The 25,151-nt window shown below is 43.5% G+C and overlaps 1 protein-coding gene across 2 annotated transcripts; it reads right to left on the bottom strand.

The window, feature by feature from the left end:
• Nucleotides 1-212: 212 nt before the first annotated feature.
• Nucleotides 213-24,930, bottom strand: LOC139575049 (cyclic AMP-responsive element-binding protein 3-like protein 1). Of its 2 annotated transcripts, none has more exons than XM_071400004.1 (12): nt 24,573-24,930; nt 11,801-12,005; nt 9,309-9,475; nt 8,413-8,497; nt 6,344-6,501; nt 5,630-5,779; nt 5,352-5,410; nt 4,726-4,794; nt 2,370-2,469; nt 1,870-1,999; nt 800-1,068; nt 213-600 (listed from the first exon to the last, which is right to left on the bottom strand). In XM_071400004.1, the coding sequence occupies exons 1-11, from the start codon at nt 24,672-24,674 to the stop codon at nt 815-817; spliced, it is 1,479 nt and encodes a 492-aa protein (XP_071256105.1). In that variant the 5' UTR covers nt 24,675-24,930; the 3' UTR covers nt 213-600; nt 800-814. The 2 variants fall into 2 exon arrangements, with proteins under 2 accessions (XP_071256105.1, XP_071256104.1); XM_071400003.1 differs by having other exon boundaries at nt 819-1,068.
• Between the last annotated feature and the right edge of the window lie 221 nt (nt 24,931-25,151).

Genomic DNA, 25,151 nt, shown 5'->3' with positions numbered 1-25,151 from the left:
CCCCCCCCCCCCACCACCACCCCACATCCCTATCCCCCCACCCTCCTATCCAATTTGCTATAGATCCGCTATAGATCACCCTTCACCTGAAGTACCCCCTGTGTTCTAAATATTTGTGGAAGTCCTTGAAAAAGCAACAGTGTGATGGAATCTGAGGAGCACTTCATCTGCACAGAAGCACTGCAACCACACTCACCCAGTTGAACGTGCAGACAGACACACATAGCACACAGAGGTTTCAACAAGTTACTAAATTCAAACCCCTCTCACTCCCTGCTTCTGCCTCCAGTCAAACACAGCACTCAAAGATGAAAAGTTGCTGTGGAGCTTTGATTGGAGTTGCCCGTCATTTCTATCTTCTTCACATACCCTCTTCATCCTCTCTATCAGGTGGGACTTCAGGGAATGGGATGGAACAGGAAGGTCAGGGAGCTACTGCAGGAGGTCAGGGAGTGCAGGGAGAGGTGGGTTGGGGATGGCACACTAGGGGGCGCCGTAGTGTCACTACACATCCACATGGGTAAGTCTGGAGAGCCGTGTGTTTTTGGCAGCTCCGCCCCTAAAGGTTAAAAGTACTCCTCTCCTTCGGGGTTTGGCTCTCTGTGGAGGGGAGAAATAGTCCATCAGTATCACAACAAACTCTGGTAACCTAACAATCACATTAATTAAAATACATTCTTCTTGTTGATGTTTGAGTAATTACAAGGAGCACTGATAAAAGAATGAGTCCCTTGTTCTGAAGAGCAATTTGTGAGAATCTTCTCATGAACAAAGATGGAGACAGAGTCTACAGCCCTACTTGTCTGGTCTCAGTTTACATTTTGTGGTACTGCGGCTCTTCTTGGAGGAACTGGGCGCCGGTCCTGTTGTAGTCCACCGGATCGGAGTGAGCCTTGCTGAGGTACTTGGTGTTCTCGTGTTCGCCTCCGTGGCTGTCATGTGCCGACCGGTCCTCGGTGTAGTCGAGGGGCGCCCCCTCCGAGCCTTCCCCCTGCATCTTCAGGAAGCCCCCGTGACCGTCCTCCAACGAGGAGCTCTCGTCGTAGAAGAGTAGGCTGCGGGAGCGGACTAAACAGACACAGACAGAGATAAATAGAGGATGTTAATCACTGCCTTGATCCTCCAAACACTACAAAGGAACATAGAACCATTCCTATATTGTAAAAAATGAAAAACAAACAGTAAAAAGTAGGTTTCTTTTGAAGAACGGAATGGTTTTGAGCAGGACGGTCATCTTTATTCAGCAGGTGTGTGACGATCATGTGAGTTTTACAGGGAGAACAACTCATTACAGCTTCCTGTGCCATGCTGACTTCGGGTTTCTAAAGCAACCCAGCCCTCACCAACCAATTCTGAGTAGCCAGTAGGTCCATGTATGATTTCCATTTTGTGGTCATTAAGCTGAATATTATAATAGAAGGAAGGATATTGTGATTTCAGCTAACATACTCGCCTGAGTCTGTTGCTTTTGAAATACTACAAGATAAGATGTAATGCCACATTGACGTCTAACTCAACTACACGATGTTCCCTTTGACATTATTTCTGGAAATGCTGGTAGGCAAGCAACATGCGACCTGAAAATATGTGATATGTATGGGACAACAAACTAAAGGCTTTGTGTTTCTCATGCTGTAGATGGTAGACTATTCTAAGTCAGGGTTTCCCAAACTTGGCCCTGCACGTTTAGTTTTTTTCTCCCTAGCATTACACAGCTGATTCAAATAACCAAGTCACCATCAAGCGTTGATTATTCTAATCAGCTGTGTAGTGCTAGGGCAAAAACCAAAACGTGCACCCATGAGGGGCCCCAGGACCGAGTTTCCTGAAACTCTGTTCTAGATGACAGGTGAGGGGTAGGGGACATACCCTGGCTGGCTGTGTAGACATCAGCCGAGGGGAGGGGCGAGGAGGACTTCACGGTTTGGGACAGGGAGGAGAGCTCAGGCAGACAAGGCACAAGGGAGCCCAGCACCAGGAAAAAGCACAGCGCCACCACCTGGCGGGAGGGAACCAGACACCATCAACAAAAGCACATGGTCAACATGAGCGACATGAGGACAGTGTGCTAGTGAGGTTCTGTTCTCCAGCTGAGAAGGCTTTTGCCAGTTTGAGTTCATGGGGTCGCCTCAGTGTGTTATAGTAGAGTAGGCCAGGCCACAAGCCAGTGTCCCTGTCCATTGCTGTGAGTCGTTTCACAAACAAAGCAGTCGTTTTCCCTTTTTAACAGGCATGAATATCCAGTCCAAGGAACACTAAATACACAGTATCTTAGGTCAGTGGGGAGCACAGAAAAACCCCAATTTTTTTTAATGGGATTTTGCATGTCTGGTGCATGTGTGTATGAGAATAAATAGTATGCAAAGTACCATAAGGCATGTTCCTGTTTGCGTTGAGGCCATTTTGTAGGATTGGGGAACTTTTCCTGTGACCAGGGCCTGGAGTTTCTGGAGCTGCTGGAGTAGAGTTCTGGAGAGAGGAGGCAGATAATACATGTTTCAGATTGACTAATAATACAACTGTATTCACTTACAGAATCTACAATAATGATCCTCATGTGAATTTAAAACGTTCTCCAGAAGAGCAGAATCTAATGACTGTCAGTCATTACAATGATCCAGTTTAACTCCAGCTGTCGGATAACACAAAGCAAGCACCATTACACACACAAACACACACAGATGACTGACAGTGAATTTTCACAGAAATGTATTGTAAATCCCAAAAATAATCCCTCTCCATCTGGCTATTTCCGTGACTTTAGAGTGAGTACAAAGTCAACTAAGATTGAACATAAAATAAACAATTACAAAAACAATCATAATTGTCTGGCTCTCCTGAGCATCCAGGACATTGAAGTTCATCTCTGAGAAAAAGGATAATGTGAGGATAACACATTGAGGAATTAGAGCTGGAAATTATATAAGACGTCTGTATTTCTAGTGTGTGAACCATGCTCTCACAGTCCCTGTCCCTCACCACAAAATACAAGCTTTGCCCAAATAGAAAGCAATTCAAAACCACAAGCAATGCAGACGCCCACTCTCTCTCTCTCTCTCTCTCTCTCTCTCTCTCTCTCTCTCTCTCTCTCTCTCTCTCTCTCTCTCTCTCTCTCTCTCTCTCTCTCTCTCTCTCTCTCTCTTTTTAGACATGAATTACTGTATGTTAGACAAGCGTGAGTATTGGGTCAGGCTGCAATAAGAAATTAAACCTGGTGAGCTTTCATATTTTCACCACGAGAGGGAGCATGTCTTCCACTAATGGTAGAAAAGACATTTCCAGTGTTAGCCTTCACATAACCCAAACACCATGAAACTATTTGCCATAACCACAATATGTGACTATAACACTAGTATAAAGTTCAAATACATGCAAACAGCTATACTGACTTTATATTGGTCCTTTGGGATACCCCAGATGCACAATAACAATTTGCATGCTGTTAATACCAGAGACTGAAAATACAGTAAATTCTGATAGAAGAAGAGCTTCATGTAATGGTCCATTTGGATATGAAGGTGATTATAATTTTTGGGTCAAATCTTAACAGGAAAATTCTCATGGAAACTCTGGAAACGGAACATTAACGTCCCATATGAGGAATGTCCATTGCATCATCACGTTTGAATTGAATCATGGTTGGTCAGTGCTTGCACAGTTGTGATCTATAAACCATATTGCTCCCAAGGGACTAAAATAGACTGTGTAAAAGAAAAGGAAAAAACACGAGTCGATCTTGACTGGGAAACATGTGCATGAGTGACTCTGTGACTCCTTCAACTTCTCAAGAGCAACCTTGGCCCTCCTCATGAACCAAACCTTTTCAGACTTCGTAATTTAAAGTACAGCAAGCACTTAGCATCCAGCTAACTGTATGCGAGATGCATACATCACTAGTAAACACATTTTTTTTACTTGAGTACATTAGGACAACAGATTGCTTGTTGGGCTGCCATCTCACATTGACAGATAAGCTCATTTTGTCCCCTCTTTACCAGCCAAGGCAAGGCATATGCTGTTGGAACACGCGCCCCACACGTTGTTGCTAGCTGGCTCCTGTGTGTTCCATTTGGACTGCCTGCTAGGAGCTGAGTCAGCCTGTGGTTTCCTTCTCGGGCCTCAAATTATTATGAGGCAGATTTGAGTGAGCACTTTTTGAGATGGTTCACTCTGTACTGTAATTAGGGAGAGGTATACTGTCACGCTGTTACTTTGATCCAAGCAACTTTAAATGCCTATTGTAAATTAGAGGCTGGCACAGTCTGTGATGCCTTTAGAGTCTGTGTAGTCTGTGATGCCTTTTATTGAGCCCAATCACTTGCACTTGCACAATGGTCAACACTGGGAAAATGTCCCCACCTAATAGCTACACAGCATCGTTACTGAGCACATGTACCACAGAGCACATCTTAGACTGAGCACCTATAGTATCAAAGTACAGAACTACAAGGCAAAATCCAGATTCAATAGACTCCTTCGATGATAGCCCTATTCTAGCACCCTATTTCATCCGAATTAGCTTAATTAGCTTAATTAGCTAATGAAGGCTGTCGTAGTCACTGCTGAGAAGCAGTCAAATCACAGACAGCTATCATGAATAGAAAAATGTTATCCAAGGCTTGCTTGAAACTGGTGGTTCAGGGATGTGTCTAGCATCACTCAGAGCATGCTCACACACGCACACACTCAGACACATAAAGTCTGTCACTCACAGTCATGGCTCACCTGTTTGCACTCTCCAGTGTTTCCACCTTCTTCCACAGGTCACTGTTCTCAGACGTGTAGTTCTCCACCCTGTAAGACACAAAGTCACATCCATACATTCGATCTGCACATAGAACAAAATAGAAGAGTGACACAAATGCTTGCTGTGCTGGAGAATTAGGCTGTTTGACTGGCTATCTGACAATTTGGAATATACATTCTTGATAATCACAGACAACATGGGCTATTGAAATGCAGTGCTTGAATATTGGATGCTAACACAACACAGTCTGCGGTCATAGGAGGCATAATGGTAATGCTATAGTAACCTCTGTACCTCTGTAATGTATTTAGGTCTTAAATATTAACTAAAAAAACAACAATGACCATGGATGGAAAGTCAGGGATTTTCCTGGTAAGGAACAGTGGTCTACAGAGGCCTTTGCTGGAGTGGATTAAGTGATTGTGTGTGACTCAGATGGCCTTGTGTGACCGCATGCTTTAATGGACAAACGCCATTGGCATTAGCTAAGGAACAATCAAACAATGAAGGAGTGGAGAAATGAAAAAAGTGGAGAACAGGAATGACGATGAGAGAGGAGGAAAAAAGTTGGCAGACAAGAAAGGGGAGAGTGTCCTGCTTTTACTTTTTCTCCAGGCACTCCACGTACTCCTTCTTCTTCCTGCGACTCTCCTGGGCAGATATCTAGACAGAGAAGGGAGAGAGGGATCCCCAAATCAATAACAGCTCATATGATAAAAAGGAGGATATTAAAATATTAATATTGCTGAAACACTACTTTGAGATTACAGGTAAAATACTTTTAAAAAGTACAAATAGGTTTACACATTTTCTGGAAGCAAATCGTAAAAAGAATTTTGGTCTGAATCTACATTTTACTTTCCAGGATGTAAGAGTGGGTACCTTGTTTTTTATTTTCCTGCGAACCCTCTTCAGTGCCTTCTCCTCGGTCTTGGTGAGGGGCAGCTTGTTGGGTACGGGGTAACCTTCAGCGATCAAGGTGCGTTTCTCCTCCTCTGTCAGCATCAGGGGCCCTGAAGTGCCCTGTAGCTTCTGTGGAGAAATAAGGACTCATTTTATGAATTGGTTATGAATTGGAGAATCTGAGGTGCTGTGTGTATTATATCTGTACACCAGGGCAGCTCCTAATGAAGAGACTAGACTAGGGTGGCGGTCAGGGTTAGTGTGAGGATGTGGATATGAACTCCTAATATGTCCAGCAGCTGGATTTGTCTGCAGCCCAGCTCATCGTGGGTGGCTCTGACTCTACTGACGGGAAGGGCTTGGAGCTAGGCCGGGGGAACCTCCTTCACTGATAGGGAACCATCCACAGCACAGCCCAAAGTCATCAGGAAAGGCAAACCATAGATCAGCCATGGGCTTAGATACTGTAATACTGCATGTGCACGCACATACACTGACTCACATGCACTCATTGACATTCACTCTCACTCACACACACTCACAGACTCAGGATTAACATAAACATAGTTCCTGTTACTTACAAACAGCTTGATGTACAAAAAAAATGAACTTTCGCTCTGATTGGCACCATTACCAAAAGGCAAACGGTACGCTGCTGGGGGGTGTGGCGAGTGGGACGGCCTCAGTACTTACGTGTGGGGCGGTAAGGAGGGGTGAGGAAGATATGGCAGCGGAGGAGCGGGCCTGTAGGCGGGCTGGGCTGGAAGGGGGCATGGAGTGTGGGCTCTGGGATCCATCACTGTCACTGCCATGGCTGCTGGGAGGGGTGGGGGGGAGCTGCAGCTGATCATCTGTGTGTGGGTGGGGGCAGACAATAGGGTTCCAATGGTTATGAAATGCATCACTTGCAAGATGACCCATATGCTCAAAGCCTTTGCCCATCTAACCTCATGATGATATACAGTCACTGTATAATGAGACAGAGGGGACAAACGTCTGACTTCATCTGTCGTGTGGGATCGAGCTGAAAATAGTTAATTTAACTTAAACAGTGGAAAGCAGCGGTGCAAATCCAGACCTCATAAAACGGTCAGTTTTGCCAAGACATCCATAATTAAAATGGCAAATGACTTCCTGGACAGAGTCAGTTCAAACAGAGAGACAGCTTAATTCCAGTAAGTAAGGCAGCCAGTGCCTACTCTTATTTTTATTGCTTGATCCCATCCTCCCATCCACTTGTCAGCAGTAGCCTCTGTGTAAGTATCTGAACTGAGCTCAGACAGGGATGTAGTGAGGACTGTGTTTTCTTAAGATATCTGTGCCAGGCAGAATTTCCCCCAACATAGTTCCCAAACACCAGGCCAGACCCATGCTGGTATGACCCATGGATTTAGTTTGGTGTGAGTCCAGAGTACACAGGACCCAGGTTTTATTCTGTTATTACTGGATAGGGAGGCGAAGAATGGGAGAAAGTGGACTTTGTTAAAGGCAGAGGCAGACACAATGCAGACGTTATTGTTCAGACTGCGCTCTGCGAAGGGAGGCAGGGCTAGACTGGACATGTGGTGCTGCTGGCTGTGGTTATTGAAAATAAGATTTATGGTCAACCAGATGGGATTCAGTCTTATATGGAGGTATTCCTCTGCACCATGAAGGCCATCTCTGCAACCCCTGAACCAGTAAAAGTGTCTCTTTAACCGGGATACTGTAATCTGCAGGCTGGTGGCTGAACAGGTCCAGCTGTATCTCTACAGGTGTATCTGGTCAGTTCTAGCTTCTACTCCAGTTGAATCCCTCTGTAGCTGAGGGTAGCCCTTCCTTGTCTCTCTGATACACTCTTTAAAAGGATTGAGAGATCTACTGCTCCAGACAGAAATATTGAAAATGCAAATGCCAGATAGTATCTTGGTACATCGAAAAAGGCATTAATGTGCAGAACAAAAAAATATTGCCATACTTGAGGAAGGGATAGAAAAAGAGAGGGAACAGAATCTTACTTAGCTGGTTAGATCAACGCCCCAAAAAAGAGCGCTCAATCACCAGCACCACGGCTCTAATAATATACTTGCAGATTTGCGTCTCAATTGGCTTTTCCGTCTAACTTTATTAGCAATTAGATCAGAAAAACACTACATGAATGAACAGAGGCAGTCTCGTCTCGTGTGTGTAAGCGAAAAATGGGGAAAGAAAAGCTAGCAGGTTATAATTGGAAACACTTCATATCTGAAATGAGCCATCACTAATAGTGTTGCATAGTGAAATACCTATTAGGAAAAGAGCACATTATACATCATTATGTGTCACACTTGCTTGCAGTAATTGCTCTTCCTATCTACCACAGCCTAGCCATTCACTTTAACAAAGATGGACTAATTCAGCTGAATAAGAGAGAGAAAGAACATGCAGACCACTGTCTGGAAGACTGATGTGTCATCAGGAATACACTGTAGTGAGTCACTGTGACGCACGCTTCATGACAGGTTTTTCTACCCCCCCCCCCCCCCCCCGTGTAAATAACACACTCGTAGAAAGGTACTATGGCGGAATCAACTGGAGGTAAGCGCCTTTTGACACCTGCACATGACCTTTAAGATGAGAGGTGGGTCTTTGAGTGTGTAAAGGTCTCAAAAGAAACTGAGGCATCTACATAATGGAATGAATGGTAACTTAAAATCCAACCTTTCTTAGAACAGCTGGATACATAAGCCCTTAAGGATGTTTGAATGCCTTAATGTAATCGTGCTTATTGTCATGGTTCTCACCTGAAGGGATGTTGAGGAACTGGTTGACCTCTCTGGGCTCATCTTTGATTGCAGGTGTGGGGTTGAGGTTCAACTCTTTGGAGCCCTGGAATAAGAGTATTATTAACATTCTAGTATTTGTATAGGACAAGAGACATTCCAAGTGGTTCTGACAGTAAACACAGCTGAAGACAGTTCAAAACTATTTATATAACTGAAGAAAGGGAATCCATCTCCACCAATGGTTCTTGGAAGGGATCCAACTGAGGACCATTTAGCCAGGACACTCACCATTTGAGACTTATATAGTTCATTCTTACAGCTGGAACAAATCGGATGACCATGCCCTAATCCTAAATATTCACAGAACATTAAATATCCTATGAATTTGAAGATGTTCAAACTAAAATAACTATTGTGAAAAGAACCGGTACTGTAGTAATGTGTGCTGGGCTAGAGGCCTGGTAACCATTGATAACTGGTAATAGCTGTGCTGGGGTTCACATCTGACTGCTAAGCCCCACCTCTGCCCCACAAACCATGAATTACTCCCATGGACAATGATGCATGAGTCACAGTGCTGGTCCTGTAGGGGTGCACTGTGTGAATGGTTTATTTCCTCCACTTACAAACTCAGTTTCTTTTCCTTTTAACAATCACATTTTGACCTACATTTTGTGTCAAAAATTTGATTTTAGGTTACCGTTCCTGCAAGACACTAGACTCCAAATTCCAAATTCATAGATGTCCTTCAAACAGCTCAAGTTTTAGTCGAAGAGGAGAAAGCCAAGAGAGATCCCTATGGCTTATAAAGAGGCTTAGTCTTCCATAGCTCTTGACACGCAGGAAAAATGCTTTCCCTGGTAATGGATCAGGATAGGTTCTAGGTGATAGTTTCTATGGCTGCAGTTTCTTACTGTGTCCCCAGATGAGCTCCTGTGAGGTGGTGGGGCGAGGTTGAGAGGCTGGAAGCATGAGTTCCCCATGGAGGGGACTGTAGAGGAAGGCTCTGCCTGTTGATCAGGCTCCTGCTTTACCAGGATGGCCGTCAGGTCCTGGCTGAAAGACCACATTCCTTCAAACTCTGGGGAGAAAAAAAAGAAGACATGGTAAACTAATTAGTTGTATGTCTCAAGGGATATCATTACATAACTAGTACGCTACGTAAAGTAGAGTATCAAACCAAGAAGCCCCCCTGTGTATTTCAAAGGGACACCCTTGGGATACTACTAGAGGTGAGCAAGATTGGATGACAGATCAGTGTACATTAAAGCAGCAGGTGTGACGCACATCTACAGAATGGATCGTCTTTATGGTCCAGGGCTAACGCGAAGCAGCTGATTGTGAAAGCCAATAGCGTAAACTTCGAGGACTTTCTGCCTCCGAAATGAGTTTCCTCCTCCGTTAATAACCTCTGTGAAGATGGCAAACAGTGAGAGGCCAGTGAGTACAAAGCCTCTCCTGAAGAGGGGCCGTCCTGCAGTTTCAAAGTCAGGAGTAAAAGCACTCACAACCAGTGGTCCTCGTTAGCAGCCTGGTTTTTCCCTCATTTGTTTGCTGGCACCCCGATTGGATCGATAAAACATTACAGAGGCTTATAAAAAGGTAGTAAGCAAGCTTTCAAGTTGTGCTCCTTAACAGAAGACAGGTTGGGGTGTGGGCGAGATTCCCATGGCGAGGAGGGGAAAGGGAGCAGTGGGAGACTGATTACAGGGAGGGTGTAAATCCCTCCCCCACTGGGGTTTTATGTCCACAGACTTTACCCCATGGGGGAAACCCGAAGTGGCATCAAAATCTTCAATCCACTCAGCAAAGTCTACTGTATAGGCAACCTTGGCAACATTCTAAATTGTCCACAAACACAATAAATAATGGACTGTAAGATGAGTGAAATATTGCAAATACTTATTTTACAGTAGTAACAACTTTCCCTTGGATTCTACATCAACAAGTCATGGCTTGCAATATATTATGATGAGGCCTTGGATTTTCTATGGGAAGATTCCATCAGGGAAGCAACAGGATGCACTGAATGAATGCGACCAAGGACACCACTAACTGTAACTGGTATGTCATCACAAATAATTAATGCAAACCAACAGAGCATCCAGGTCATTTTATGTACAGTATCTAGACAGTAGCTCACATCTCATGGGATGGCATGGCTACAGCCTGCCCATACCCATGAGACCATGTGTTGTGGCCCTGAGGAAGCATCAGGGTTGCCTTTGAAGTTTACAGGCAGGTCAGTACAGTTAGTCGGACTCCCCTCACTCAGCATCTGAGTGGAGTGGCCTGGGAGCTCATTAGCCAGGTTATGAGAGGGGATGGCAGTTTGATCTCCACACATTACACCTAGGTGGAGAGCAGTAAAGCAGCTAGACACCCCCTTTAAACAGCCAACCTCTTTAAAAATGGGCATTTCACAGTGATTGGGGCAAAGGGGATGGGGAATCAAATCTGCGTTGGCAGCAGGGCTCTCTGGGTGCCTCTGCTCTGTCGACAGTTTGTGAACTTGACTGCTATGGTAGTGCTGTGCATCTACATGCACACTCTCATATTGACATTCAGTGGAAGGAATGTGTGTGGCCATGGTCCTATATGAATCGATTTCATTAGATTCCATCCATTTGTGGATTTCATCCATTGTTCCATACATCTTACTGGGGATCCGTGTATACTTTTTTGGGCCAGTGATTTAACAGTGATTTCCATGTGTGAGACTGTGGTTTTTAACACACTGTTTAGTCCAATGTCATGCATTCAGTCTACCCTAAGCCTTGTGACGCAACCGTTTCTGAGAGCCAAGGCAGTTGTCCGTCTGCCTTGGCTCTCAGAAAGGGTTGCCCCCCCCCCCCAGCAGATCCCCTTTTTTATTTTTTATTTATGGCTCTTCTTTTCCTTGGCCCCGAGCACAAGGGAAATAAAGGAGAAACATTTGCAGCTTGGAGTCATTGCAAGGGCTGCAGAAGCCACATGATGTGTGTGTGTTTGTGTGTGTGTTGGCTGACTGCCTGGAATTCCCTGACTTGCTTCCTTGATTCCTCCAGGGTGGGCAGGGCTTGGCTGGGAGTGTACTATGTGAGCTCGGCTCCTTGGATGGGTTCTCTGTGCGGCACAGGAGCGTCAGGAGATAGGGCAGGAGCGGAGAGCGCGGACACAGATCTGATATAGCTATTCTAGTGACGCAGGACTTACACTACTATCAAACTATAGACCTTGTACACCTAGCAGTCGTGTCGGTGGATCTCTTGTTTTTGTCCTGAAGTAACATTTAGCCAAGGCATTGTGCTGTAGATGCATTGCTTCTTGTTAATTTGGGGGGGGGGGGGGGGGGGGGTTCTGGGAGGAGGTTAACCCATGATGAACAAGATCAAAGAAGAAGGACCAAAAATAATGCTTTTCATACCTGCTTCCTCATCCATTTTGATGGACATGGAGGGGCTCTGGGGGGCAGAGTCTCCACTCAGGGAGTAGCTGTGTTCTTGCTGGATGTCAGGGTTGGGTGGGTCCATCTCCATGTCCAGCAGTGGGTTCCTGTCGGCCAGGAGGTGGTCATCAAAGAAGCTGCTGAACAGCTCGTTGGAGAAGTCCTCCATCTGCTCCGAGAAGTGCTGCAAAAACAAAATCACCAACAAACATTCATCACATCGGACCGCCTTTAATCAGAAAATCATGTAATCGAATCCCATACCAAAATATACAAATGTAGACCTGCTCTTGGAATTATGAGTCGTACCATTTCACACATGCAGTCCTTGGGTTCTATGCATTAGGGCACCAGTGCATGCTTCAGTTTTTCCACTACTTTTGTTTAGCTAGCAGACAGTGAGTCACTGCTGGTGTGCAGAATCAGAACAGCTCTATTAAAATCCCTAGGGACACAGTCTGGTACTCTGGCTGTAGTGTTCTAGATAACCCTTGTATTCCACATCACAGACCAGTTCACATTCACTTTCTCTACACTCCACCTCCTCTCAAACCAGCTATGCCTAATGAATCCCAACAACACATACCACTAATTGCATGTCAGGCACAATGACCAACATGACTAGCTGTAATTAAAAACAGGCCAGCAGGCTCCACTCGTTTCCCCAGATGTGTAACAGGACTTTTTATCATCCATGATATGCAGAGGGGAAATACAATCAAGGGAGTTTATAATAGCTAGAGCTGTTATAAAATGCATTGTTACAACAGTAAACGTAATGTGAAGAACGCAGATTATTTCAGGCCCATTATCTGGTTGGGGGAAAAATGCATTTAATTACAGATCAGAAATAATAGAAAACCCCATAGACGGCAGCGGCACTGTGGAGTCAATACAATGACTGTATTAGTCAATCCAGAGCCCGAATGGCTATATGATTTGCACTGAAGGACATCACCATCGCGGACATGTTGAGACATGTTGAATCATCCTGGAAATAAGAAAACTTGTGGAGATCTGTGTTTCATTTGAACACATCTACATCTTTAATTACATCAATTGCACATAAACGCTTGCTTCTGGGTATGGCTTTTGAAGGTAGGTTGACATTAATCACAGTGAAGAGAATTCCAGAGGCGCCGTCACTCCATCTCTTACCAAAGTGATTAAAGTTGTTCATGTCCCTCACCAATGTACGTAAGTTGCATAGCTTTACAAGTATGAGACGCGCGCAACTATTCACAGTACAGCGACCTGTGGGGCAGTTTGTTTGCTGTAGAGGGGAGTGTCTTAGGTGTGACCTGTAACCCAGGCATGAGAGCTGCACAGCCGTCAAACAAAACACAGTGTACGCCGCCCACAGCACCAAAGACATCCCCATTTCACTATCTGCTGGGCCTCTCACACGCCTAAACATTGTGAATTCTGTGACAGGAAAACCAACATAGATCAAGCCCTGGCCATCTGTGTGTTCTCACGGAAGGCGGTATCATCATACAGACAAAATATCTACATTTGCTGATAGTATTTAGGCCTAACAGATTAAATGATCTTGCTAGTGGAGGTGAGTCAATTCCAAACGGTACTACACATTCACCCTACTTGTCATGTTCTCATGATAAGGATTTGGATAAAGTGCAAGGGAGTATATAAAAGGCTCACTCTCCTTAGTTTGCTCCTACATTATCTATGTACACAAAACTTAACCGGATATCAAACACCATTAAATAGAGCTGATGCCGGTCGAGAGCAGTGTATGCTTAATAAAGAAAGGCACACTGGCAATACTAGATGATCCGGCTTATTTACTTGATGCAACACCATTGCCGTCAGCAGGCACACTAACCACTATGGCTGAGTGCGCAACAGGATAAACAGTCCCACCCAGACCCTTTCATCTACAGCAGGAGGTTCCTGTTGTGCACCGTGTGCGGCGGATGTGCTTGCGGCCCGAGATAATCCAGACTGAACTGAGTGATATGTTTCACTGCCAAGCCAAGAAGAAGGTGGCCATTGTGGTGGTTGGAAAAGACAAACACAATCACAATGTGTATATTACACAGATAAATGGTTGGTTTTTGCAGGCAGCAGGCTGTAGCCTCATTCGGTTTGAACACTGGCAGAATTTCCTAAGCAAATTTGAAATTTGGTTTGGGGAGTTAGCTCCTTTTGAAAATGAACAAGCCGTTTAAAAATCGAACAAATACACAAACAAATTGAAAACTATTTAATGAAGTCGACACAATATAATTTAAACGCATGCTCCCATGGTAGAGTTTCTCGGTACTCTGGTTCAGTCTGTGGTGGTGATGATGATGCACTCCCTCAAAAATTTCACATATGGCCTTCTCCTCAGCATCCCAGAGACCAAGATGTAGAATTTCAGAGGCAGACAGAGGGGCCTTTTCTCCCTCGTGGCACTTAAATAGTCTTTTAAAGAGACCCAGTTACTGAATTTGGGTCATACTTGGGACGGAGTAAAAATAACATTACACTTTTTCTTGGTGGAGTTTACTATGACGATTGTTTGCACATGAACCCACTAGAAATGTAAGCCGGAAAGCCAAAAAGATCACAGATTCTTTGGGAGTTGCCCCTCATATGACATTTTCTCTAGATTGCTAATTATGTTTTGGCTAGAGCACCAGACAGCAGGCTTTGAAGTACACCAAGTCATACCAGGACGGTACTTGCATGCATAATGACTGAGGGAATATTTTAATTCTCCGCTTAGAATGAGACAGAGAAAGCTTGCTTTTTGAACAGCAAACAGGTAATGAGAATTCATTATAGTTTTGGCACTCAAGTTCTTCTCTCGTCTATCATTTTAGTGGTAACGATGGCAGACAATAATTACAGAGGTCTGTCAGAATGGGATGGGAAGAGAAACACACTTAAGCACCTTGAGCGAATCATATCTTCCCTGTCTGGGGTGGAGAAAAGACCCTTTCTGCTGCCCCAGATGTTCCCTCAGCCCTCGCCGGCCCATCTCTCCAGCTGGGGCAGCTGGTACAGGTCTGGACAGACAGGAAGCCCCATAGAGGGGGAAGGGCTGCTGGGTGCTACTCTTTCTGGAAGACCTCTAATTAAAACTCTCTGCGGCTGAGAGAGAGAAAGATAGACCACTATGCTATAGGGAACCGAAGAGGTTAAAATGTTCCAGAGTAACTCGATTCCCTACTCCACATCACTGCCTGAGCAATCAGGCTCCGGAGCATTGTCTGTGCAGATACCTAGCAGCCCGTTTAAACGCTTTGCCCTTTAAAGCAAACTATGATAATAGATGCCAAATATGTTAGCTCCCACTGCAGTTATGGATTTGGAAACCAAATATTGTATTTTTAGAAACCACAGGCACAGGAATAAATGTACAGAATTCTTGGGAGTATCGTACTAACTGTGATTGGAAACATGCAAAGTGTTTTGTTTGGCTTGTTCAGAAGGGGTGGAACATTACCATATCTACCTGAAACAATCTAGACATTCTACCACACACTAAATACGCCCTTTAAGCCTACCCTCTTGTCATTGAAGTGGTGCTTTTATTTCTAGCGAGGCATAATCATATCAAGTATTGCACTCTCTCCTGGCACACAGTATCACATTTGGTGAAAAGAGAGCATAAATAAATGTCTATGCAGTAGACATAGTAAACGCTGCACTGAAGTCAAGCAGCTCATAGTAATACCAATGTGTTTCTCAGCATAGCTTGTGGTGATACAAAAACTATGTCAGCTCTGTGACCAATCAGAGCAACGCATGCAAATTAGCCAGGCGCTTGCAAGAAGGAAAACTGGAGTGCAAGGTTCGCATGGAGAAGCTCAGCAGCAGGAGAAAATGTGCGTTTGTAAAAGGGAAAATAAATCGGCCAATAAAAGTTTGGGTCGGGGACCCAAGCCAAGAAAGCTGCTAGACTCTCAGATCTGCCGGAATGGCTGTTATGCAGTTCAAATGTGGCTGCTCTGTGGAGATTTGCCCTTGTTGCTGTGAGAAGATAAAGAATAGAAGCAGCAGTTAATACAATTTGTTCTTATAAGAACAATTATTATTTGAAGAATTGTGCTTAAGGATGCAGTTAAAAACTGAAAATCAACAGAAAAGATGAGCACAATATGACTGTTATGATCTGGACTATGTTAAGTTTGACATACAGGAAGAATATCTAGAGGACACACGCTACATTAGTACAAGAGAGGAGGAAATTCCAAGCGAAAAGCATGCGCGTTCAAATCAGCTGTGATCCATAAAGTTGACAGCTTGACCTAATCTGACCTCCATTGAAAACCTCTTAAGTTGCGTGCAAACATTTGGACTTGAGACTGCTGCATCCAAATGTTCACATCTGCAACTTTAAGGGCCTGGTCACATGTCTTCGCTTGTCACATTGCCGCTGGCTCCCAAATTGGACCAGATGCTACAAGATGAGCCTGATATGGGTCTGATGCTTTTAACGACTTACAATTGATGTGCATAATGCTAAAGTGTACACACCTGAAGCCCTTAGGGTAAAGGTACAGGGAGGTTTTGAATGTATCCTCTGATTCTCACCTAATACCTGCTGTTTGAGGAAGACATTTGGAAGTAGCGCTTCCGTTTAAATCAGAATTACAATGATGTCCAACAAAACAACATACAGTGGGGAGAACAAGTATTTGATACACTGCCGATTTTGCAGGTTTTCCTACTTACAAAGCATGTAGAGGTCTGTAATTTTTATCATAGGTACACTTCAACTGTGAGAGACGGAATCTAAAACAAAAATCCAGAAAATCACATTGTATGATTTTTAACTAATTCCTTTGCATTTTATTGCATGACATAAGTATTTGATACATCAGAAAAGCAGAACTTAATATTTGGTACAGAAACCTTTGTTTGCAATTACAGAGATCATACGTTTCCTGTAGTTCTTGACCAGGTTTGCACACACTGCAGCAGGGATTTTGGCCCACTCCTCCATACAGACCTTCTCCAGATCCTTCAGGTTTCGGGGCTGTCGCTGGGCAATACGGAATTTCAGCTCCCTCCAAAGATTTTCTATTGGATTCAGGTCTGGAGACTGGCTAGACCACTCCAGGACCTTGAGATGCTTCTTACGGAGCCACTCCTTAGTTGCCCTGGCTGTGTGTTTCGGGTCGTTGTCATGCTGGAAGACCCAGCCACGACCCATCTTCAATGCTCTTACTGAGGGAAGGAGGTTGTTGGCCAAGATCTTGCGATACATGGCCCCATCCATCCTCCCCTCAATACGGTGCAGTCGTCCTGTCCCCTTTGCAGAAAAGCAGCCCCAAAGAATGATGTTTCCACCTCCATGCTTCACGTTTGGGATGGGTTCTTGGGGTTGTACTCATCCTTCTTCTTCCTCCAAACACAGCGAGTGGAGTTTAGACCAAAAAGTTATATTTTTGTCTCATCAGACCACATGACCTTCTCCCATTCCTCCTCTGGATCATCCAGATGGTCATTGGCAAACTTCAGACGGGCCTGGACATGCGCTGGCTTGAGCAGGGGGACCTTGCGTGCGCTGCAGGATTTTAATCCATGACGGCGTAGTGTGTTACTAATGGTTTTCTTTGAGACTGTGGTCCCAGCTCTCTTCAGGTCATTGACCAGGTCCTGCCGTGTAGTTCTGGGCTGATCCCTCACCTTCCTCATGATCATTGATGCCCCACGAGGTGATATCTTGCATGGAGCCCCAGACCGAGGGTGATTGACCGTCATCTTGAACTTCTTCCATTTTCTAATAATTGCGCCAACAGTTGTTGCCTTCTCACCAAGCTGCTTGCCTATTGTCCTGTAGCCCATCCCAGCCTTGTGCAGGTCTACAATTTTATCCCTGATGTCCTTACACAGCTCTCTGGTCTTGGCCATTGTGGAGAGGTTGGAGTCTGTTTGATTGAGCGTGTGGACAGGTGTCTTTTATACAGGTAACGAGTTCAAACAGGTGCAGTTAATACAGGTAATGAGTGGAGAACAGGAGGGCTTCTTAAAGAAAAACTAACAGGTCTGTGAGAGCCGGAATTCTTACTGGTTGGTAGGTGATCAAATACTTATGTCATGCAATAAAATGCTAATTAATTACTTAAAAATCATACAATGTGATTTTCTGGATTTTTGTTTTAGATTCCGTCTCTCACAGTTGAAGTGTACCTATGATAAAAATTACAGACCTCTACATGCTTTGTAAGTAGGAAAACCTGCAAAATCGGCAGTGTATCAAATACTTGTTCTCCCCACTGTATGTGTATTAAACACAATTTACATACTGCTTGACATACTGTAGTATGCATGTAATCACTGGTATTTCCAAAGCTCTCAAATCAACCAGACTTGACACTCACTGACTCCAGCTCCTCACTGAGCCCAACATCTCATTTATTCATCTAGTGTTGAGGCAGCAGTCAGCAGTCCCATGGCCTGAATTTCCCTCTGCATGAGCAGCGAGGGAGCACCCTAAAGTATAGAGTAGACCCATGAGCTCCCATCCCCCACATTCCCTGAGTGGAAAGGCCTGGTTTCTTAATTCCAGTGCAGATGCTTTCTTTAGCAAGCAGAGGGGTTTGAAAACCACAACCACTAGAGACAGGCTTCTGTGTGTCACTCTGACTGGTTTCCTGACCTTTAAGGGATTGTTTGGATCCATTTAGAGTCTGTGATAGATTAGAGGAAGCCCAGAAAATATTATTGTTGAGGGGGGGGTCACCTTCTCACTGAAGCTCCAGGGTCCTGAGAGTCTGGAGTTCTACTTTGCTGTGGCATCTGTGGCCAACCAAATGGACTGCAAAACCAAAGTCACTTTAATCACTTCTCAATACTTTCTCCAGCTTGCAAACTCACAGTCCCAACCATTCTCTCTCTGACTGTTTGTCCCCAATTTCCTGTGCTCAGCTTGGTCTTGCAGTGTGTAATTTAGTTGCTGCTTTTCCCATTGACTCTCACTCAAGACAATGACAATTTCTCACAGCCGGTTGCACTTCCTGAGACTAATAATGGACCTTAGTACACTTAATTGACTAGTCTGAACTTCAAGTACTATCTTCAATAAATATTCTTTGGGATCGGTGTCCCGTCCACGGGACGGTTGAGCTAACATAGGCTAATGCGATGAGCATGAGGTTGTAAGTATCAAGAAAATTTCCCAGGACATAGACATATCTGATATTGGCAGAAATCTTAAAATTTCTTGTTAATCTAACTGCACTGTCCAATTTACAGTAGCTATTACAGTGAAAAAATACCATGCTATTGTTTGAGGAGAGTGCACAATTTTGAAAATGAAAAGTTATTACTAAACAAATTAGGCACATTTGGGCAGTCTTGATACAAATTTGGAACAGAAATGCAATGGTTCATTGGATCAGTCTAAAACATTGCACATACACTGATGCCATCTAGTGGCCACAATCTGAATTGCACCTGGGATGGAATAATAAATTATGGCCTTTCTCTTGCGTTTCAAAGATGATGTTACAAATAAAATACAAAAGAACGGTTGTTTTTTTCTTTGTATTATCTTTTACCAGATCTATTGTGTTATTTTCTCCGACATTACTTTCACATTTCCACAAACTTCAAAGTGTTTCCTTTCAAATGGTACCAAGAATATGCATATCCTTGCTTCAGGACCTGAGCTACAGGCAGTTAGATTTGGGTATGTCATTTTAGGGGAAAATTTAAAAAAGGGCGGATCCTTAAGAGGAACCATTGGAAGCTTTGAAAGAATTTACAGCCTTGTTCCAGCAAAGGTTAACACCAGTCTACAATGTTGACTCGGTCTGAGAGAACCAGCGAGGCAAGGTATGAATGAACTGTGGTTGAAATGGGTCAGGGAACAGGAATCCAACTGTTATATTTGAATCCAATTCATATCAGTGTGACAGTCATTCAAAGGTGACTAACCTGTGACTAACCTGTATCCCCGAACATTGTGACTAACCTGTCACATTGTGACCTACCTGTGACTAACCTGTAACATTGTGACTAACCTGTAACTAACCTGTATCCCCGCACATTGACTCAGTAACATTACCCCCTGTATATAGCCTCGTTATTGATATTTATTGTGTTACTTTTTATTATTTTTTACTTTTGTTTATTTGGTAAATATTTCCTTAATTTCTTGAACTGCACTGTTTGTTAAGGGCTTGTAAGTAAGTATTTCACGGTAAGGTCTACACATAGCTAATTGAATTCCTTTGGTTACTTATATGGAAAGTGGATTTTCAAACAGGTTTAGTCTGACAGGTACAGCCAGTCCTACTGCTCCAATAGAGATGTGTAGGTGGATATGACAAAAAGACTTGCCTAGAACTGTCCCTGCTATGTCTCCTGAAAGCCTCTCCCTGAAATCTATCCCTGAACGCTCCATCCTAACAATGTGTTCCAGATTAAGTCTGGCTTCTTCTGTTCTGCTGTTTCATTTACAGAGCTGGTTGCCAGAGACTACAACAGAGGACTGATTTACAGACTGACAAAACTGCCCACCAGCCTTTCATACAAAATAAAATAGATTAAATAGACACATCTACTTGTCTCTGGACACTCAATAAGCCAAACAACTCACAGTTCCATTTAGTACCATATAGGCTAGTCGGAAACCACAAGGATAACATTTATAATGTGAATTAAAATGTCATACCAGTGTGAAAATAACCTGCAACAGATTGATACAATGCTGCAGATATATGACTCTTTGTAAGCTTGGAGGGTGGGTGGGTACTTCAACTACAATGGGCATTATCCTCTTATTACAAGATGATAAACAAACGGATACCTTCAAGGATGTGATGAGAAGGAAATGGGTGAAGGAAATACTCATGTCGATATAAGATAAAGTACATGAGAACTTCCCTGAAAATAGGCTATAGGCTCACCAGAACTTGGTCCAGTTCAACATTTGTGGAAGGTCCTATTACTCAGATGTCTAAATCAATATACTATTTCAGAAAGGCCCATAATATAGCTGGAGGCTCTATTGTGTAATCTTTTTCAAATGTATATTGACAGAAAACACATAATTTCTAGTTCTAAGATGTTCTATAATCCACATTTTCATGGGCCTACAGATTTCTTTCTTCTAAGATCAATAGACATGGGTATACTTTAAAAAAACAAACAAGAATGACCGGCATTTTTAACAATTCAGTGAGGACAATATAAGAGACACGCACCATCACCAAAGATAAAACACTGACTGGTTTGACAGTATATGCTTTCTAAATTGATCACAGCCTGCAACTACCGCAGGTTAGAGCTTATTTCCAGGGTGTGTGCTCCGCACTTGACTGAAAGGCACCACCACGCCTTTGATATTCACCTCAGAGACAAAGTTGAAGGGCTGATACTAGCACCTTGAATGCTTAATCTTTCTCAAGACATATTAGTATGTCACGTATCTCTTTATTGATCCTTCCATGACAGACACACATCAGTATATACCAGGGCTGCCCAACCCTCTTCCTGGAGATCTACTGTCCTGTAGGTATTCAGTCCAACCCTAATTTAGCAGTTCTGAGTCGGCTAGTTAAGGTCTTGTTGAGCAGCTAATTAGTAGAATCAGGTATGTTAAATTAGGGTTGGACTGAAAAGCCACAGGACGGTAGATCTCCAGGAAGAGGGTTGGGCAGCCCTGGTATATACAGTACAGTGCCTTCAAAAAGTATTCATACCCTTAGATTTTTTCAAAGTGGGATTAAAATGGATTTAATTGTCATTTTTTGTCAAAGATCTACAATGTCTCTGCAATGTCAAAGTGGAAGAAAAATTCCCCCCAAAATTGTATTCATGGAAAATAAAATATGAATATATTTTGATTAGATAAGTATTCAACTCCTTGAGTCAATACATGTTAGAAACATCTTTGGCAGCGATTACAGCTGCGAGTCTTTCTGGGTAAGTCTCTAAGAGCTTTGCAAACCTGGATTGTACAGTATTTGCCCATTATTCTTATATATTTTTTTCAAGCTCTGTCAAGTTGGTTGTTGATCATTGCTAGACAGCCATTTTCAAGTCTTGCCATAGATTTTAAGCCGATTTAAGTCAAAACGGTAACTAGGCCACTCAGGAAATTCAATGTCCTCTTGATTTAAGCAACTTAGGCTGCAAGAAAGCTAATCACTGACTGAATCACTATTATATACTAGCATTTCGTCTGAATTCGTTCAATGCTTGATTGATAGCAGAGTGTATAAATCAAACTACCTCACCTCACACCTGATCAAGTTATAGAGTAGAATCACCTTATTGACCACTTGAAAGTGGAAGTTTGTAGCAGGGGTTTACGCTCCTTAGCGGAGAACACATGTAGCAGAAAGTGTAAATGATTGTGAAGAACTAAGAGCCAATGGCCTGCCATTTGGTAGACTGGTTTCCTTTGCATGCATACATGAATTTTCAAAATATTACATAACTTTGTCATAGCCATCCATTATGGACTGGCTCCAAAAACAGCAGTAGAAAGCTCAGCGCAATGAGTCCCTGTAGGAACCTAGTGGGAAGGAATGCAGCTAGCTGGTCCCTTTACCTCCTCCCCCTGCCAAAAACTCCTTTCCACCCCCACTCTACATTAGTGTGTCTCGACAGCAAGGCCTCGACTTGCTGGAGTTTTATGGCATGCCCAGTCACGCTCCATCACCTATGAGCAGAACTAGCTGCTGGCATGTGTGGGACACAGGCATGTCGGCCAGTCACCTGCCAGCTGGGATCCCCCCTCTTCCACACAGACACACAGACACACACTTGCAATGCAGCACTTGCAGGTGCAGTTCTATTCTGTGCATCCATATAAGTGAATATTTAACTTCTGCAGTCAACTACAGTATGCTACTGACTTTTTATCCGACAGGAATTTCTCTTATCATTCAAATAAAGTGGGATTGACCAGACCAGCCAAATATGAAGATAACCTGCCCACTCATTACAGTCTGTAATCCATTTAAAAGGAATTGAACACCCTCTGACACATTTCTGAAAGTCGTATCATAAGAATATGCAAATCTCCACCCATGGGCATCCTAGTTAATGTGGCCACACTCTGATCTTAAAAGCTACACAATAGCCTGCAGCTTATCTGATTTACCCACCCATGCAATTACCTAAAATGTAGGGTAAGTGCTTGGCAAGAGGGTCATCAAAGGCAGCATACGAAAACCCCAAGGCAGCCATTGAAATTCTAACTCCAAGCTATAAATAAAAAAGTAGCACACAGAAACCTAAACAGTTGAAATCCTTAAATGACCCACCTATATTTAAACCCCCATAATAGTAAAACAAACACCACCTATATTACTTGCCCCCCCCCCCCCCCCCCCTTCCTCCAAGGCTGTCAGTGTGTAATTTTGTTGTAATTTTTAAAGGCATAAAAGGGTTCTTTCACTGAAGAGGCCCCGGGCTGAGCCTCATCACTTCTGCCTACAGATGGGCTTCAACAGAGGGCTGTGCAGGGGGAAGCAGCGGCAGACCGGTGAGGGGTGCACGCAGCACACACACACACACACACAGGCCCCCATTCACTCTCACACAGCACTGAGACGGCAGTCAGTTGCTAGAATCTGAACGCATTCACACCAATGACAGACTGGTCCTCTCCTCCCTGTCTCTGTCCCCTAGAAATCCCCCAACCACAATCAAGCCATTGAGGGCCAGGGGCCAGGCTTGATACATACCCTCACAGCTGGGAGAATGTGGAGGGACATCTGAGTCTATTATAAGTCTGTCAAATCCCCATTGAGAACACCCTCATCCTCAAGTGTACCAAGTGCATGACTAGCTGAGCTGATGTGCTGATTCAGTGTGAAGGCCATTATGTCACATGATTTCCCATTCATCCGTGTGAAGCATTTCCAGTTACACTTCTTTATGTCCAATAGGTGTTTGGATTAGATGAAATGTTGACCCATTGGGGAGTAGTTGAAGATACAAACCACCACCACTCTCTCCTCAGAAGAATGAGTAATCATGGAACATTCAAATCCTAATGGGATCCTTTCAAGATTGCTCACCATTTCTCCAATAGCCCATTGGTTGGTCCAGTCTTCCACCACCTAGTAACAATGATGTACTCCATCTCTTTGTGGTGGGGTTGTTTAGTCTTGGTACAGTTTGTCATTTTCCAGTGACATGTACTCTTGATCCCTGTGTGTAATGTGCTGAATATTTAACTTAACTAATAAATGAGGAATATTCTCTTCAATTGGATCAGAGTCATTTATTGAGGGCCATCATAAAAGTGTGATAGTTTTCACATACGTCACAACAGTCTTTACAAATGCACTGAAGCCGGATGCATGAGCAGGATCAACTCCAGCTAACACGCCCACTTTAGGTCCGGCACGATTGGGAAAGAGAATTTGCTGAATTACACAGCTGAGCAAATTAAACAGCAATAGCCTACATGCCGGCTGTTTATCTTTCGTAATCGTTGCAGACACGCATGTGACGAACCCAGCAACTTTCTCTGACGCGCATTGGATATTTGCAGTGTAGTCTCACAGCTTAATTCATCCATAAATCAGTTTATTACAGCGTAATTAACACATCTATCACAGTCGAGACAGAAGAACACTGCTGACACTGTAGACATTGAAGCATTAATTGCATAGGCTATGGGCATACAAGCCGAATAATATATTTTAAACATCTTGGGAATAACAGCGACACACGATTTACGCTGCATTACAGTTTGTCAATCACTGTGTGCGTAAAGATAAGTGTTGATAATATGTAGAATAGAAAAAATAACATCTGCACGTACCACATTGTTGAGAAAATCCCCTTCATTCAAATCCTCAAGGTCCAACAGGTTGGCACTGGGGAAAAGTTTATCCGGGGCGAAATTGTCCAGAATGGTGTCCATAAGTGCAATTGCTATAATTAAACTCTATGATAAAATATTTTTCACAAAAGCAATAGAAGGTAAATAGTTAAAAAATTAAAAAACCGATGACAACAGCTGTTTTAGGCTACTCTGTTCTGAGCTGTCTCTTATACAACTATAATTTTGTTATGCATCCCGCGACTCAATAGGTTGTTGTGCTTATTAAGATATGATTTTAGATTTTATATGCGTTGTTATGATGCGAGGTGTCCTCTAGTTCAATCAAATCAGTGACATCCAGCTGCGCTCTGTCTCTAAGGAACAAATCACCTGATTAATATTCATGATGGTACCATCCCACTTTCTCTGCACTCATCCCCGCCTCTTTTTTATTTTTAAAGAAGCAGTAGTCTCGGTATTCTCTGACTCTTCTCATAGCTTTTGGGGTATTTTGAGTGGCATGTAGAAAGTGCAAATCTCCAATTAAAAAACTTCAGGTGTATCTCTGTGAAGGTC

Source organism: Salvelinus alpinus, chromosome 5, assembly GCF_045679555.1.
Source record: "Salvelinus alpinus chromosome 5, SLU_Salpinus.1, whole genome shotgun sequence".
In the NCBI taxonomy this organism is placed as follows: domain Eukaryota; kingdom Metazoa; phylum Chordata; class Actinopteri; order Salmoniformes; family Salmonidae; genus Salvelinus; species Salvelinus alpinus.
The sequence above is the reverse complement of the archived record's forward strand: the minus strand, read 5'-3'. Positions and strand labels throughout refer to the sequence as shown.